Source organism: Cydia pomonella, chromosome 16, assembly GCF_033807575.1.
Source record: "Cydia pomonella isolate Wapato2018A chromosome 16, ilCydPomo1, whole genome shotgun sequence".
Classification (NCBI taxonomy): Eukaryota; Metazoa; Arthropoda; class Insecta; order Lepidoptera; family Tortricidae; genus Cydia; species Cydia pomonella.
In genome coordinates this window covers 16,706,746-16,722,672 of record NC_084718.1, presented here as the reverse complement: position 1 = coordinate 16,722,672, position 15,927 = coordinate 16,706,746, and the positions used below count along the sequence as shown (strand labels likewise).

General features: G+C 37.1%; 1 protein-coding gene across 5 annotated transcripts in view; it reads right to left on the bottom strand.

Annotated features, from left to right (window-relative positions):
• Positions 1 to 15,927, bottom strand: part of LOC133526093 (espin) — a 223,389-nt gene that overhangs the window by 35,441 nt on the left and 172,021 nt on the right. For all 5 annotated transcript variants that reach the window (XM_061862545.1, XM_061862548.1, XM_061862546.1 and 2 more), the window contains 4 exons: positions 14,730 to 14,912; positions 8,987 to 9,091; positions 7,680 to 7,893; positions 872 to 1,045 (listed from right to left, as the gene is read on the bottom strand). In XM_061862545.1, coding sequence (XP_061718529.1) covers positions 872 to 1,045; positions 7,680 to 7,893; positions 8,987 to 9,091; positions 14,730 to 14,912 — 676 coding nt within the window. The remainder of the gene's footprint in view (positions 1 to 871; positions 1,046 to 7,679; positions 7,894 to 8,986; positions 9,092 to 14,729; positions 14,913 to 15,927) is intronic.

The window sequence follows — 15,927 nt, the reverse complement described above, 5'->3', positions numbered from 1 at the left end:
CAAGTTCAATAGTATTTTTTTTTACCTTTAGTCAAAATATCATTTAGCTTTTGAAACACCAATCTTAGGCCTTAAGGGTCATAAAGTTTTATGTACGCAATGATATTGAATTTAACAGGTGTGAAGTATTTACGCAAACAATTAAATCGTGTTTTTATTATTTCATAATCAATGTTCCAGTTGAATAAACTAATAATTATTTTCACACTTAGTGCGTGAATAGTCGCGTACGAAACGCAACCAATTAGCTTAAGCTATGAACCGCGAAATTCAAGTAAATACCTTCAAAAGTGTTATATTAGAAGAACATCTAGGAAATTTGCTGACTAAACGAGGCATTTGGCTATATAAATAATCTTCCTAAATAATATTTAAATAATGTTCCTATATTTAACCACAGATTTTATTTACTTGGCATTATATGAGATTTGAAAATACATGCAACGTTTTCCATGAAAAACCCTATCCATTGTTGCCGTTGAAAAAGAAATGCTGCTCGTGCGCTTGGAACAGGTGTGACTTCGTGTATACATACCAGCCACTGGTCTGGTGATAGAGTTAGGAACAAGAAGATACTTACGAGTCATCAACTGGCACCTCTAACTAGTCCCTCAGCTGGTACTCTCGGTCAAAAGGAGCGGGTGTGGAGATCGTTAGTACAAACTGCTAATGTTAGAGCTGGTGTGGAAATAACAACCCCTGGTCTGATGATGAAGGAACAAGGAAACACTTGCTAGTCATAACAAGCACCTCCTGCCCCTCAGCCGGCACTCTTGGCTCAGGGGAGTGGGTGTGGAAAAGGTCCCTGACATGCTGGTACAGGGCTGCTGGTGTTAGCACTGGTCTGATGACGACGAAACAAGACACTTACCAGTCATAACAGGCGCCTCCTGCCCCTCAGCCGGCACTCTTGGCCCAGGGGAGCGGGTGTGGAACAGGTCTCTGACTCGCTGGTACAGTGCTGCTGGTGCGTTCTGGGCCGGGGTGGCGTTGTGGAGATACCAGCCGCTGGCGTTGCTGGCGTCGGCGTCTGAGGCGGAGCAGGCTGCAAATGAAATTCGAAATTCAATTTCCAATGAAAATCAAACCATAAATTCTTAAATAAATGGCTCATTAAATAAATGACTGAGTCAATTAGAGAATGAGGTATACAAGTTGCATAATAGGTATATTGTCGCTGGGGTTGACTTATCAAAGCTATCAAATAGTAGTTCTAGTTTATTGAATTATTTTTTACATTTTTATTAACATATTTACGCCACACTGCATAGTTGTAAACTTTTTCCACAGAATATTTAGAAAAAATCAAACTCTCTGTGTTCCATTGGATCCTTAACCCTTTAATGCAAGTCATAAAAAATTCTTCGTTGAAATTTGAACTTCTTTTTTTTTATTTTTTTATTGAATAAACAAAAAATTTACAGTCTAGAATTTAATACAAGACCCATCGTAGGCAAAACCTTGAGGAGGTTTGTGTGCCGATGGGGAGTTCCGAGAACAATACATATATTAATGTCTTATGTCTAATTTAAAAAAAAAGAAAACATTGTAGGATTCTTAGTATAAGTAGCTTGTGTCGTTTGATGTCAATAAGTGAGTTTTAATTACATTTTTTATATGTTTACCATTTAAGTACTTTACACGAACATCTTCTGGCAAATCGTTTAATATTTTAGGTAATATATATGTATACAGCCTAGTGCCATATATGTTATTATATTTGGGTTTACAATATTTGTTTTGTCTCTGTAGACTTCTTAGTTTTGTACATCTTTTGTTTACTTTTAGTTTAGTAACATAGTGATATTCTTCAGTTAGTATGGCTAGTTTACACTTATTTTGAACCGGAAGTACATTACAGTATTTGAAAAGTTGTGCATATTCTGTTTCGTATTTCTTTTTGATATGCTTAGGTACAAGTGTCTTCAATAATCTTATTTGTAAGTTATATATTTTTTCTATATATGTTTTATAGGTTTTACCATAAGTACTCAAAGCGTAACCGATCACCGAGTCAGCGAGGGCTAGGTACAGCATACGTAGGGTTTTGTACGGTAATTTATACCTTAGGATTGACATTTTGCTTAGAATGGCTCTTAACTTATCGCACACATAGTTAATATGCGGCCCCCAGTTGAATCTGTGGTCGATTATTAACCCGAGATACATGTGTTCTGTGACCACTTCGATATTTTCACAGTTACACGTTGTGATATTCTGCTGGTGCAGGCAGCTATGTTTGTGTGCCACCACAGTAATATCACGAGCAGTTTTATTGTGTGCCGAACGAATATGCATTATTTTCGTCTTTTGCGCGTTAATTACTAAACCAACGTCGTGCGCCCATTTACAGATGGTGTTGAAATTAGATTGCATTGTGCGCTCGGCGGCAGCTATGTCGCGGTCGGCTGTGATAATGCATGTGTCGTCCGCGAACTGATAGACAGAGCCTTTAGTTATTATGTTGCACATATCGTTAACATACAGCAAGTACTCAGTTGGGCCGATTATAGATCCTTGAGCCGTGCCTTTTTCGGTTTTTATTTCGTCACTGTATGTGTTGTTTATCTTTACTAGTGTATGTCTATTTTTGTGATAGTCTTTTAACAAGTTAATCAAAGGGCCCTGTATACCGCTCTGCTCTAGTTTGTAAAACAATGTTTCATAATCTAGCATTTCAAATGCTTTGCTGAAATCAATGAAAACAACGAGTACATGCCTTTTTTCATGCATGTGCTCGTTAATTTCATTGTTAAAGTCAGAAAGTAGCTGAGAGGTACTTCGGTTTTTTTGAAAACCGTATTGCTTACTGTTTGTAATTATATTGTTGTGAGTCAAAAAGTTACTGATTTCGTTACCGAGGTATCTCTTAACTATCTTGTCGATACACGGCAATATAGTAATTGGTCTATAGTTGTTATAGTCTGTATGTGCTCCTTTTTTGTAAATAGGGCGTATTATACCCGTTTTGAGTTCGTCGGGGTATACAGATGTGGCAAGGCAGGTGTTAATTAAATGAGTAAGAATTGGTGTAATGTTACGACAATTTTTTTTTATGTCTATGACTCGAATTTTGTCATACCCAGGGCTTTTTCTATCATTTAAACTTCTACAAATACAAATACGTTTATTTCATTACTTTTTACAGCAGTTCATAGGTACGAGTATAAATGTTAGGTAGATAAGTAGTCCATCTTAGGTACAAAGATTAGGTAGTTATTAATCTCAACAATGTGCAACAATTTAATTGTGTAAGTAATGAAAAAGGTGTGGGTAGCTTGCTGGATTTAAACCTGCATTTGGTCGGCTAACTTCTAGGTGTCAGTAGAGTTGAATTTTAAGTATTACTGCAACATAAATTATATCATACCAGCTATAATATAACTGGTATTATATATGTGGCAGTTATGGCTCCGTATGAACTGTAAGGTCAAAATACTGAGAATAAAGGAGAGGCTAGTAAAAAGATTATTGCTGAAAAATATATTGAATTGAATGGGTTGGTACTTGTGTTTGCCCTAATCAAGACTTTGAAAGATATTTGCGCTTGTAAACTTTGCTATGTGATATTAGAAATTTTTGGAAGTTATTTTTAAATATAGCACATATCAGAAATTACGCAGATGGCTCTTAGAAGTACGACTATCTAGAATTCGTTTATGAAATTAATTTCACCAAAAAATCAAACCTCCATAACCATCAAACGGCATTGAATGATGCTCCACCGTCCACGACCTCCACATGGTATTGCGAACCACACTCATCTTACCAAATAATTCACTAAGCGAACAATTCAGAAAGAAAAACACATTAACATAACACGACCGCACAACACCACACCAGGAAAACTAATGCTCATTCATGTGCAAAAAATTACCTAACGAATACTTCCTGCACCCTTATTCACAGCACTAATCGACTATCGAACTTCACGGTCCTGCTCTAACTCAATTAAAATGAAGAGGATGGCTAATCGGTTCGATTGTAATTGAATACTTCCGTCCTGCTATCGCCCTATTAGATGCGGCGTTGATTTTTCACGCCTATCAGTTTGTATATAGTTCGTGAGGTGGATGAAAGTGTTGTTACGTCGACGTATACATACTTTATCAATAGGGTGAATGCATGGTGTCTAGTGCTGCAGGGCATACATTTATAATACGAAATTACTGAAATTGTACAAACTTGTAATACCTTGTTCGTGTACCTTGAATCGCGGATGATTTCCATAATAGGTATCTCATCTGCGTACGAGTAACTTGTTCTGTCAAAAGTTTAAATGATTTATGGCATGACACAATCAGCCCATCCATTTTAGTTAAGAAAAATATTTTTTGAGAATTATATGTATATCCACTAGATAAAGGTGCCTTACCAGTAATTGACTTGATAATTTGTAATCACTTTATATAGCCGAGTTATTTTCATTTGATTTTTTTAATGTAATTGGCAGCAAACGAGCAGACGAGCCGCCTGATGGGAGGCAGTCATCACCGCCCATGGACATAAGCAACCGAAGGATCCACTTATGCGTTGCCAATCTTTGAGAACTTCGAGAACTAGCGCAAGGAAAACACGTCAGAAGATAGCTCATTCCATGACTTGCACGTTCTGGGCAAAAACGAGCGAGATACCTGCTTGTTCTTGGCTTGCCATGTGTCGAGAAAGTGAGGACGAACTTTGTTTCTTTGGCGGGAGGTGCGGTGATAAAACGCGACGGTGGCACCAATTCAAAAAGTTCTTCAGAACATTGTACATTAATGTATGTTAATGGTTGCTGATTTTCCATTCGTCTCCCATTACAACGTTCCAAATAAATGGATTATCTTCAGGAGATAGGGTGTTACGTATATATTACATAGTAGCTTTTTGTGAGGAAATAATAACTGTACTCGTATTACAGCGTTGCGTATCAAATGGGTAACATAAGATCTAAGTGTTGCATCAGTGATAATTTTAGCTATAACTGGTTGGATTAGCTTTCTTATCAGTAATTTATTGTGTAAGCAACCAATACTACCATACGTAATAAGATGCACATCTTAGCAGAATAATGGCTCAGTTTCATTGGTCGATAGGGCCCGTATGCCGGGTGCGGGAGATTTCCATAAAGCATGCCATAGGGCCCGCATTCGGGGAACTGTTTTCATTGGTCGATAGGGCCTGCAAAACGCATGCCATTATGAGTTTCACTAGTCGTTATACCACATCACCGCCTGCGGGGAGTCACCCGCATGCTGTATATAGACTTACGAGTTTCACGTAGTCGTTATACAGCCTGCGCGGAGTCCCCGCACGCTTTATATCGACCGAGTTAACGACCGATGAAACTGAGCTAAGGAGAATGTTTTACCTACTTGCCTAAAACAATACTCTTTATTGCACTCGTAGTTAACAGTAAATGTGCAGAAACAAAAATAAAGACAGGTGGTCTTATGAAGACGCTCAAGGGACAATCAAATATAGAATATACGGTAGGTGCATGGAGCAAAGATAATATGAAAAGTAAAATTGAATATACGTACAACCAAACAACACAAAACATTAATATAAATAAACATACTTTTTAACAATAAAATAAATGATTCCAACTGTTAAAATGATTAGCCACTATGGAATCTATATAGAAAAAACAGAACAGTGACGTCACGGTCAAGTTGCCTACACTTCATAGTTTATTCGGATTTATTGAATAGAAATTGTGTCTGAAAATAACTGGGTTCTAGATTTTACTAATATTTTTGCGATGGTTTATTTCGTGCATGGTGTGAAATAATTTATACAGGAAACATCACTATTGAAAACTAAGGAAGGGAATGATAGTATTCCTTAAGGTTTAGCCTGAAGGATGTAATAGATTGTAACTCGACAGCCTAATGTGTAGTTTTAAAGCATGTTTATTTTTAACCGACTTCAAAACAATTTAAAGAGGAAATTATGAATTCTACCGTATTTTCTTGTATGTTTGTTACCTCAGAACTTCGCCATCACTAAACCTGGACTGTACCATGAAAATTTAGAAGTGGCCCAAAAGACAAACTTTTTCTAGATAGAAAATACGAGTGTCTATCTAATAGAACCCACACAGACTGAAATTATCAGATAACCTAATACATTTAACCGTTGTATTTTGTAATAGCGCCCATAATTGGGCAAAACATAATCTCTCATAATCTTGTGTATTAACAATGAAGACACGTAACAAGGCACGCTAATTTCGTAGCAAGGAACCACTGTTACGATAACTACTGAGACAGATTGTGTAAACAGTCACGAATGAATGCGCAGACGATCATGGGTGTGCAAATCAATAAGTCATGGGGTACATTGGACAGTAAACAGGAAATTGCAATAACATTTTTGTGTTTGAATTTCAGCGTTGTCATGGAACTTCTCGGATTTTGGATGTAATTTTTAAGGAGGCCGCGTAGCCAACGTTACAATCGTTCACGCTAAGTAGCGTATCGTAGCTATCTCTCTCTATCACTCTTCCATATTAGTGCGACTGTGACAGTTGCGTTTCGTTCGCCACGGAGCGTGAACGATATGCACGTTGGCTACGCGGCCTGTGATTTTTACGGAACCCCTACTCGTTTTGCTATACTCCAATATCTCTACCTAAATCATCATCCGACGCACACACACACACTTGACTTGCGCTGCTCGACAAGTCACCGCGCGTGTTCGGCCCTGCATTCTATGAACGGGTAGACGTTCATAGAATGCATAGTCTCAGAAATCGAATGATATTTTTGGATGCCGACTCAAACAAATCTTACTCACGAAATCGCTGTATTATGTAAAATAATATATGAACTTGAAACGTGATTAAAATGTTTTTTTTTTTCTACAACATTTAATCTGACATTATTATTTTTTATTGTTTTAATTTTTGATTGTTTTTAGTTCTTTCTTATTGTTTTAGCAGTTAATTAGGAATTGTATTTAAATTTGACTTTGCTATATTATTATTAATTCTGACATTATATTAACTAGGGTGCCCTAGTAATAGAGCTTGACCGCTTTATACTCTGCAAGAGATAATTTTTTGACATTGTTTATATTTTTGACATAGGTAGGTAATTTTTTGACATTGTATTTAGTAAAATTAATTGATTGTTTTTTTTTGTTTTAGGTCTTACGATCGGCCGCCGACATGCATAAAAGCAAGAACATAACAGAGTTGAGCTATTTTTCTCCTCCGAGCTATGATGTGTGACCGTGGTGGACGCCCTCTTTATCGGATTGACATATAGCCCATCCGCTAGCCCGGAGCGGCTTGAGCATATGGACCCAATCCGCGTGGAAGGTAAGGAACCCTTGCGCTCAGTTACGGAAACCCGGGGCGATTTTACGGAACCCCCTACTCATTTTGCTACACTCCAATATATAAGTAACCTTAGGTACAAAAAAGCAAGAACATAACAATACCGGACTATCCTCCCCCGATGAGCTATGATGTGTGACCGTGGTGGACCCCTCTCTGCATAGGATTGATATACAGCCCATCTGCTGGCCCGGAGCGACTTGAGCTTATGGATCCAATCGGCGTGGAGGGTAAGGAACCCCTGCGCTTAGCTCCGGAAACCCAGGGCGATTTTACGGAACCCCCTACTCAATTTGCTAAACTCCAATATATAAGTTGTAACCTTATACACGAAAGTAAGAAGACCACAAACCTGAGCTATCCTCCCCCGATGAACTATGATGTGTGACCGTGGTGGACCCTCTCTGCATCGGATTGACATACAGCCCATCCGCTGGTCCGGAGCGGCTTGAGCTTATGGATCCAATCGGCGTGGAGGGTAAGGAACCCCTGCGCTCGCGTTCTGGCGCGTGCAGGTAGAATGGCGAGCGGGTTCCGTTGGCATTGATGCAGTTTGGTAGAGCGCACTGCAAAAATAATTAAATTTATTTGGTGATGGAAGCGGCTCAGGATCGGGAAAAGTGGAGTGCTCTTGTTTCGGAGGCCAAGACCCTCTATGGGTCGCTATGCCACATTAGTTAGTTAGTTTTTGGTGGCATGGAGTAGGCAATAGGCCCAGAGTCGTCCACCCTAGTTATTTAATATGTAATATATGTATATAGATATAATCGTCATCAAATATGTAGATAGTGTTGGTGAAAGTTGCCAAACATATCGCCAATATCGGGACACATTTATATTTCTATGATAACAAAGATGTGACAATTTCAGTGAAAACATGGCATCAGTAACATTGCCAGACACTTTAAAGAGTCTAATAGATCTCCTTAAGGGCTCATTTATACGGTACGAAAACTCGCATGCGAGTTTCATTACATTGCGGTATTTGATCGGTCGCCGAATTAGTTGTAACCTCAATAGTCCGCAATGTAACTAAAATCGCATGCGAGTTCGCGTGCCGTCTAAATCGGCCCTTAGGCTCCTAAGACCCAGATTTTTTTTATTTAAGTTCAGTAAAGATTGAGGAATATGATAAAAAATTGTACACACGATCTCAGGTGAGTAGAAAGTGTAGAAATGCAACTAGCCAACTAGTAACGCAGTAATTTGAACAAATCAACAGAGTCAGTATCTAATAAATCTGTAATCGTAAATTTAACATTAAATGTCGAATAAACCGATTCGAATGTTAAACCACCAATAAATACTTAAATGCAAAGTTATGGGCACTTAAAGAAAATAACAAGGATACGTTCTGAATATGCAATTATAGTAAGAGTTTCTAATGATTTCCAGTTTTCACTAGCTTTCAAGTTTGTATCGTGAAATAAGTACTTAGCTGAGAGTCACATTACCATAATAATCGTGAGCTTATTTGCAAATAATTCGCGATGCGTGAACTCATTATCAATCACCATGTCAAATAAGTAAGATATAGTGTATACAAGGTGGAATAAAAATAGTGGTGAATCGTTTAAGGGCATAGGAAAAAGTAAAAAGAAAGAAGTCGGTGCAAACTCAGCGTAGACGGACAAAGGACAAACTTCAATAAATACTTACTCTGGCGTCTCCTGGAGTACATGCGCAGGAGTGGACCGCTTTGTATGAGGAGAGCTGCTTGCTGTCGGCGCCTGCCGCGCCTGCCGCTACCAGGACGTTGAGACACTGCCAAAAATAAAACGTGACATTACATAAGTATATTACCAATGTATTTTACTTAAACTTAATTACACAAAACACAAAAATTATAAATAATATAAAGCTGATTGTGTGCTTTATTTTTTTAAGGAAATGTTTGTAATTTTAAAACTTAATCAGAGCTATTGTTTATCAAAAAAATTGTCCTTTTAAATTTCATTTACTTACTGTGTGTGTGACGGATTGGAAAGTCAATTGACACTAAATTATTTTTATTTTATTATGTATAGGTAAAACGATTCTGATTAAAAGTTAGATTTGAGACACAAAGTTTTTTGTACAATACAGACATATCCCAATGGTTTTCACTGCAATAATAGCCAAAACGCTTACTTAAATACCACTTTTAAAAAATGCTAATTATAAACAGATTTATAAGAGCTACGTTTTTTAGGGTTCCCTAGTCAACTTGGAACCCTATAAAACGTGATTGACTGAGTGAGATGTGTAATATAATTTAACAGGTAAATGAGATGGCGCTGTACAGCTCCATACATTTTAAGGTAACTCTGATTGTCAAAAGTTGACGTTTGACAATTCAGTGACCGCAAAGCATGTGGCGCAGTACAGCGCCATCTGTTTTGAATGACAAATTAAGGGCCACGTTTTTTTCTTTGACTTTACCTCTTTACAATCAATTCTCTTTGCTTTAGATAGGTCATTTAAAACGAATAAGGGTTCCCAACAACCATTTTTTGATAAAAATAATATTTTCGGAAATAATCACTCCGGAAGAAGAAAAAATGCCCCACACCAAAAAAATCGAGAATTAAAATTTAGTAAATACTTTCAATCAAAACTATAGCGAACATATGAGTTATTACAAAAAATCTTCCCTTCTTAGTAAAAAGGGTACAAAGCACTGCCACTCCCTTATGCTTGTAATGTACATGACACTTACTAACTTAGCTCCCGTTTGGCCTGTTCTGACAGAATGGTAACTATGAAACCCTACACTGAGCATGGCCCGACATGCTCTTGGCCGTTTTTAAAGGTATAGGTACCGAATGAAAACATACTTCCGGACCACACATAACATTGAACTTACCGTGCCTAAAACGATTCGTCACATCGCATTACATTATTGCAATAATACAGGATGGCCGATATCATTGTTCGCGGTTTACGCATGTTAAAACAAGGTTATTGACAGGGTCAGATATAGGGACACTGAGGTCAAAGATATATAATACAGTCTTTTCTCTGAGTGCAGTGGCGGATTTGCAGTGTTGGCCGCCCTAGGCCCCAGGCCTCGTAGTAACTACTAGCCGCCCCTTTCTCAGCACCCATCATATAGACTGCCGCCTTGCTGCCGCCCCTAATGTCTTGCCGCCCTAGGCCCGAGCCTACTTTGCCTTAGGGTAAATCCGCCACTGTCTGAGTGACTCCAGCATCCAGCATGTATTCTAGGTGGTCTGCGCTCTCAGAGAGAAAGATCATGTCTGCAAACCTGAGTTGTAATAAATATGTGCCATTAATTAGAGTCCCGTACCCAAAGGGTAAAACGGGAGCTTATTAACCCTTTACCAGGCTAAGGGATATATATTTCCCACATGCGGCTCTTCAAACATGTGTTCTATTTTCGATGAGTAAGACTGACATTCGATTGTAATTTTTGAACTGTCAGCCTGGTAAAGGGTTAATAAGATCCGTCTGTCCGTCTGTCAGTCTGTCCGTCTGTCAGTCTGTCCGTCTGTCACCAGGTTGTATCTCATGAACCGTGATAGTTAGACAGTTGAAATTCTCACTATGCCTGTAGGGCTAAGATGGTCGGCTCTTTATCATTTGTCACCATGCCTGTCACGTTTTAACAAGTATGTAAGTGCGCAAGTGACGGGCATAGTGACAAGCGATAAAAATGGAACCAGTGGCAGCATGTGTTCATTTTTATAGCCGTCACGTGACAGGCATGGTGACAAATGATAAAGAGCCGACCATCTTAGCTCTACTGAAGCCATAATATAGCTCATTACATCTCAGTATGTTGGCATACTGTAACACCGTTTACGTGTGATGAAAATCCTTTTCCAAAATGAGTACTTACTATTAATTCACCCAGTGGTATCTAGGAGGCAATAGGCAAATACCCAGATTCTAATACACATTTTTTAAACGAGATTACGTAACAGAGTAAATAAATTAGGAATATATATTTTTTTATCGGCAACTATGACAAACAAACGTAAAAGCCCTTTTTTAACTATACCATATCAATATGACTTTGTGTATATGTATACTTTCATAACAGTATCCATGTTACACTTTCATTTCTACCAACTTACTTTTCCCAGCAACAATTATCGTTAAAAACTTCCAATTATTTAAAGTAAAGACTAATACTTTAAAGTTAACATTAAAAGATTAAATACCATGAGCAAACTGAAGGCTAAATTTAATTAATTACTCACACGACGCGATCTAGCAGAGTGTGACCGGTGAAAATGATACTTTCCAAACGTGATCTTGGCTCCATTGTTCCTGTGATCTGCCGTAGACTACTTTATATAGATACCGTTTCATAAAGTCGCTCACAAGAATCAAAATATGGTACGCCCAACACTGGGTGTCTTTAACCCAATTTATCATGAATATGATGAATCATTTATCATGAATAGACTTAGTAGTGCCCTATTCATTAAAATACAAAATGAAATACAACTTTCATAAATTATACATCCCCGACTGTCGTACCAATATTGGCAGGAATGCACCTCTGTATCTGTATAGAATGATCGCGTCATATACCTACTGGCATCAGAGCTAGTGTAGACATATTTTCATGTTCCTTGGACTCAGTCAAATCAAAACTGAAAGTTATACATTTTTATTAAGTAATTCTTCTTTTTTGTGTTTTCGAGGATCGGCTACGACAGCCATGTTCGGGCGCACAAGCTCCGAGCTAATTAGGAGTCGAAATGGTTGCCATGGTCGAAATTGGCCGGAAAGATCATCATCATCGTCTCTGCTATTTTAAGGTGCACACAAGTTTTTACTTGAAAATGTATATTCTTTATGCTGTACTAGTTGTGACATCCAGTTTAAATAAATAAATATTATAGTACATTATTACACAAATTGACCAAGTCCCACATTAAGCTCTATAAGGCTTGTGTTGAGGGTACTTAGACAACGATATATACAATATATAAATATTTATAAATACTTAAATACATAGAAAACACCCATGACTCAGGAACAAATATCCATGCTCATCACACGAATAAATGCCCTTACCAGGATTTAAACCCGGGACCATCGACTTCGTAGGTAGGGTCACTACCCACTGGGCCAAACTCGTCGTGAAAAGTTTAAAGACCATAAAAAAACTTAGACATTACTTTTTATACTGTACCGCTCAGTAGATTACCGCGTTAAGTAGATACGTTTGAGTTAGATATAGCTTACCTACCTCACATAAATATAGGAGCCTCGCCTGCCAACAAATCACACTGTGGTTTGGCAGAAGTACGAAATTTAACTCAACTCACTTTCAACACAAAATTATTTATATACTATTTTGTATTTTTTTATATCATTACAAATACGCCCTCATTTTTACTAGTGAAGTGTTAATATAAGCCGCGAGAAGAACTATTTGTATTCTACTCCGAATTCAACTCGCGGCGACAATAAGAGGGTTGTTATTATCTTAATTTAAAATGTGAATCTGTTTGTCTGTCAGTGACATTATAGCTTGAATGCGCTTACGAGCATTCAAATCCAAATTCTTTTTTATCAAATCAGTGGTCGAGATTCAAGATGGTAACACGTTATGATTGATGGAAATGTCGCATGTCATTTATTTAATTATTATTTATTTTCTTTTACTCCATCTCCACATGCAAGACCTTAGAACTTTATTTATTGACATTTGTAACTTGCGCAAGTACAGGCAGTACCTAAACACTAATTTAGTATGAAAGTGCCAATGTGTTGTCTTATATGCTCTATCTAGGTAAATGATCTGTGTCTGCGGCCATTGACGGCAAATATTGTGGACAATATGGTGGCAATGATTCTGATGCTTGGAACGTAAATGCCTTGTCAAGTAGTACGAAAAACTAAGAAGCGACTTTAAAATTAATTATTATTAACATTCCCGCTTTAGTATCTTTTAAAATATTGATCCTAGCGAAAAGTGTTTCACATGTTTCTTGTAGAAAATAAATAAATATTATAGGACATTATTACACAAATTGACTAAGTCCCATAGTAAGCTCAATAAGGCTTGTGTTGAGGGTACTTTTTGTTTTTTTTTTTTTTTTTTTTTTTTTTTAATATGATAGGACATAACGCTTACGCTACGCTTAGTACATACAAATTAGGACTTCAACCTAGAATGGTGTTTGTTTATTAAAACGAATGATTAATAAGAATAACCACAACAAACCTATTTATAATTTAGGCAGGTACTTAATATACGTTAATACTTTATAATTTTCACTTTTGAAAATACGAATCACTTCAAATTTAAATGTTAAGGTAGGTATAACGCCCATTATTTGGCAGCAAAATACCAGCGAAGGTTAAGAGGGAACAGACCATTGTTTTTCTATACAAATGTTCTCGACATTTTACTCTCCGGATTTTGGCCCTAGAATCCCTAGATGAATTTTTTTAGTTATATAAGTTCAATAAATAAATAAATACAATAAATAAATATTATAGGACATTATTACACAAATTGACTAAGTCCCACAGTAAACTCAATAAGGCTTGTGTTGAAGGTACTTAGACAACGATATATATAATATATAAATATTTGTAAATAATTAAATACATAGAAAACACCCATGACTCAGAAACAAATATCCATGCTCATCACACGAATAAATGCCCTTACCAGGATTTGAACCCGGGACCATCAGCTTCGTAGGCAGGGTCACTACCCACGAAGCCAAACCGGTCGTCAATTTATGGTTATTATTTATGTATTAGACATTTTTTTGCTATGGATCACACTTTACAAATTATTTACGAAAAACTAAAGAAGAGGAACCTTAGAATTGATTTTAATTAACTTTCCCTCTTTAATATTTTTTTAAATATTGATCCTTGCAAAAAGTGTACTGAATTTTTTTTGTAGAAAATTTTGTGTAGATTATTTACTTTTCACAACGTTTTTTGCTATTGGCCACCGTTTACGAGTTATTTACGAAAATATAAAGAAATGAACCATAAAATTGATTTTAATTAACTTTCTCGCTTTAAATGTAGATCCTAGCGAAAAAGTGTATAGAATCTTTCTTGTAGGCAATTGTTATATAGATTATTTGCGTGATAAAACACTTTTTGTTATGGGCCACCGTTTAAGAGTTATTTACAAAAAACGAAAAAAGGGACCTTTAAACCCAATAAAATCCTTTAAATCATAATGCCATCTCTTTCACTCTTGTTTGGTCTTAACAAGGGTAAAGGAGATAGCATTATGATCTCAGTCGCTAGTTGGTTTTACGGCAAGTATAGCCCCGTGTCTCAATAGCCAGTGGACTGTAGTGAGATATCCAATTGTCCATGTGAAGCGGCGAAGTGGAGGCGCAACGCGCCATCCTCTTCACACGCGTATAAACTTCTTCAAACTAGAGAGAGACGGCAATATACTTACATCTAAATGATGGTTTTCTGCAGCATCATTAATAGGGCTTTTTCCATGTCTATCTAAATGTAGTCTAGCCCCGTGTCTTAGAAGCCAGCGGACTGTAGTGAGATGTCCACGGGATGCAGCGAAGTGGAGCGGAGTCGCGCCGTCTCCGTCTCGCGCGTTCGGATCTACGCCTCGCTCCACGATCTAGAAAGAGAAAGAACATAATAATGTTTTTTTCGGCGATATATTGCACTTGAAATAACCATAGCAAGTATGGGCAAAATTGTTAAGAGTCCCTAGCTTACTCGGTCAAATTTCACCTTCCCATACAAACGGTGTTTCGTTCTCATTTCAAAACTACCGGCCCGAATCGAATTTTAAGATACGTCAAATATTAGATCTAGATACGATATGTTAGTGTCACTTTTAGTGACTAGTGGTTCGCAAATCCAAATCCAAAATCAACAATAATCTTTCTTTCACCGGTCTCCCTCATTGAAGTCGGTTTTTTTTCTTAAAAATGATTAGTATAACGCTCTTACAGTAAATGTCGCTAGGTACCCCTAGACCCATATATGGTGGGAAAATTTGCTGGCTATGGATGAGGACTTGGTGGCTCAGTTGGCAGAGCGCTGGAGTATCGATCCAGAGGCCGTGAGTTCAAGTCTCCCCCAAGGCAGTATTTTTTCCACTTTTAAATTTACACACACACACACACACACACAAATTCACAGACGTTTCTGCTTGTTAAAAATTAATTTATATTGTAATTTAATACTATGAAATAAATAAATCTAAATCTACAGTCAGTGATCCTTAAAAAATAAAATAATACTGTTTATTTCAAACCTCTTCCAGCCTTCTGTATTGTTATAACAAGCGAATGTATGAAATTATGTTTACATAAGACTAATTAAGAATAACATATTCAACTTCTTAAAATCGGAAATCGATTCAATCGATAATGCGGCGTATCGATTTCGTGCTTGTACGAAATCGATAATTAATATCTTAAAACGTAGTGTTCATTTTGTTTACATTGTGGGATCGGAAGAGAAAGTATTAATTGATGTTTTCGTAAACGTGTTGTACTTGTACCATATTTGTTTTGAATTAACCGAAGTAAATAATAATTCGGACAAAACATAAATACATATTATAAAATAGAAAACTACATATTTTTACAAATAGTAAGTAACTAATATTTACACTGAGAAAA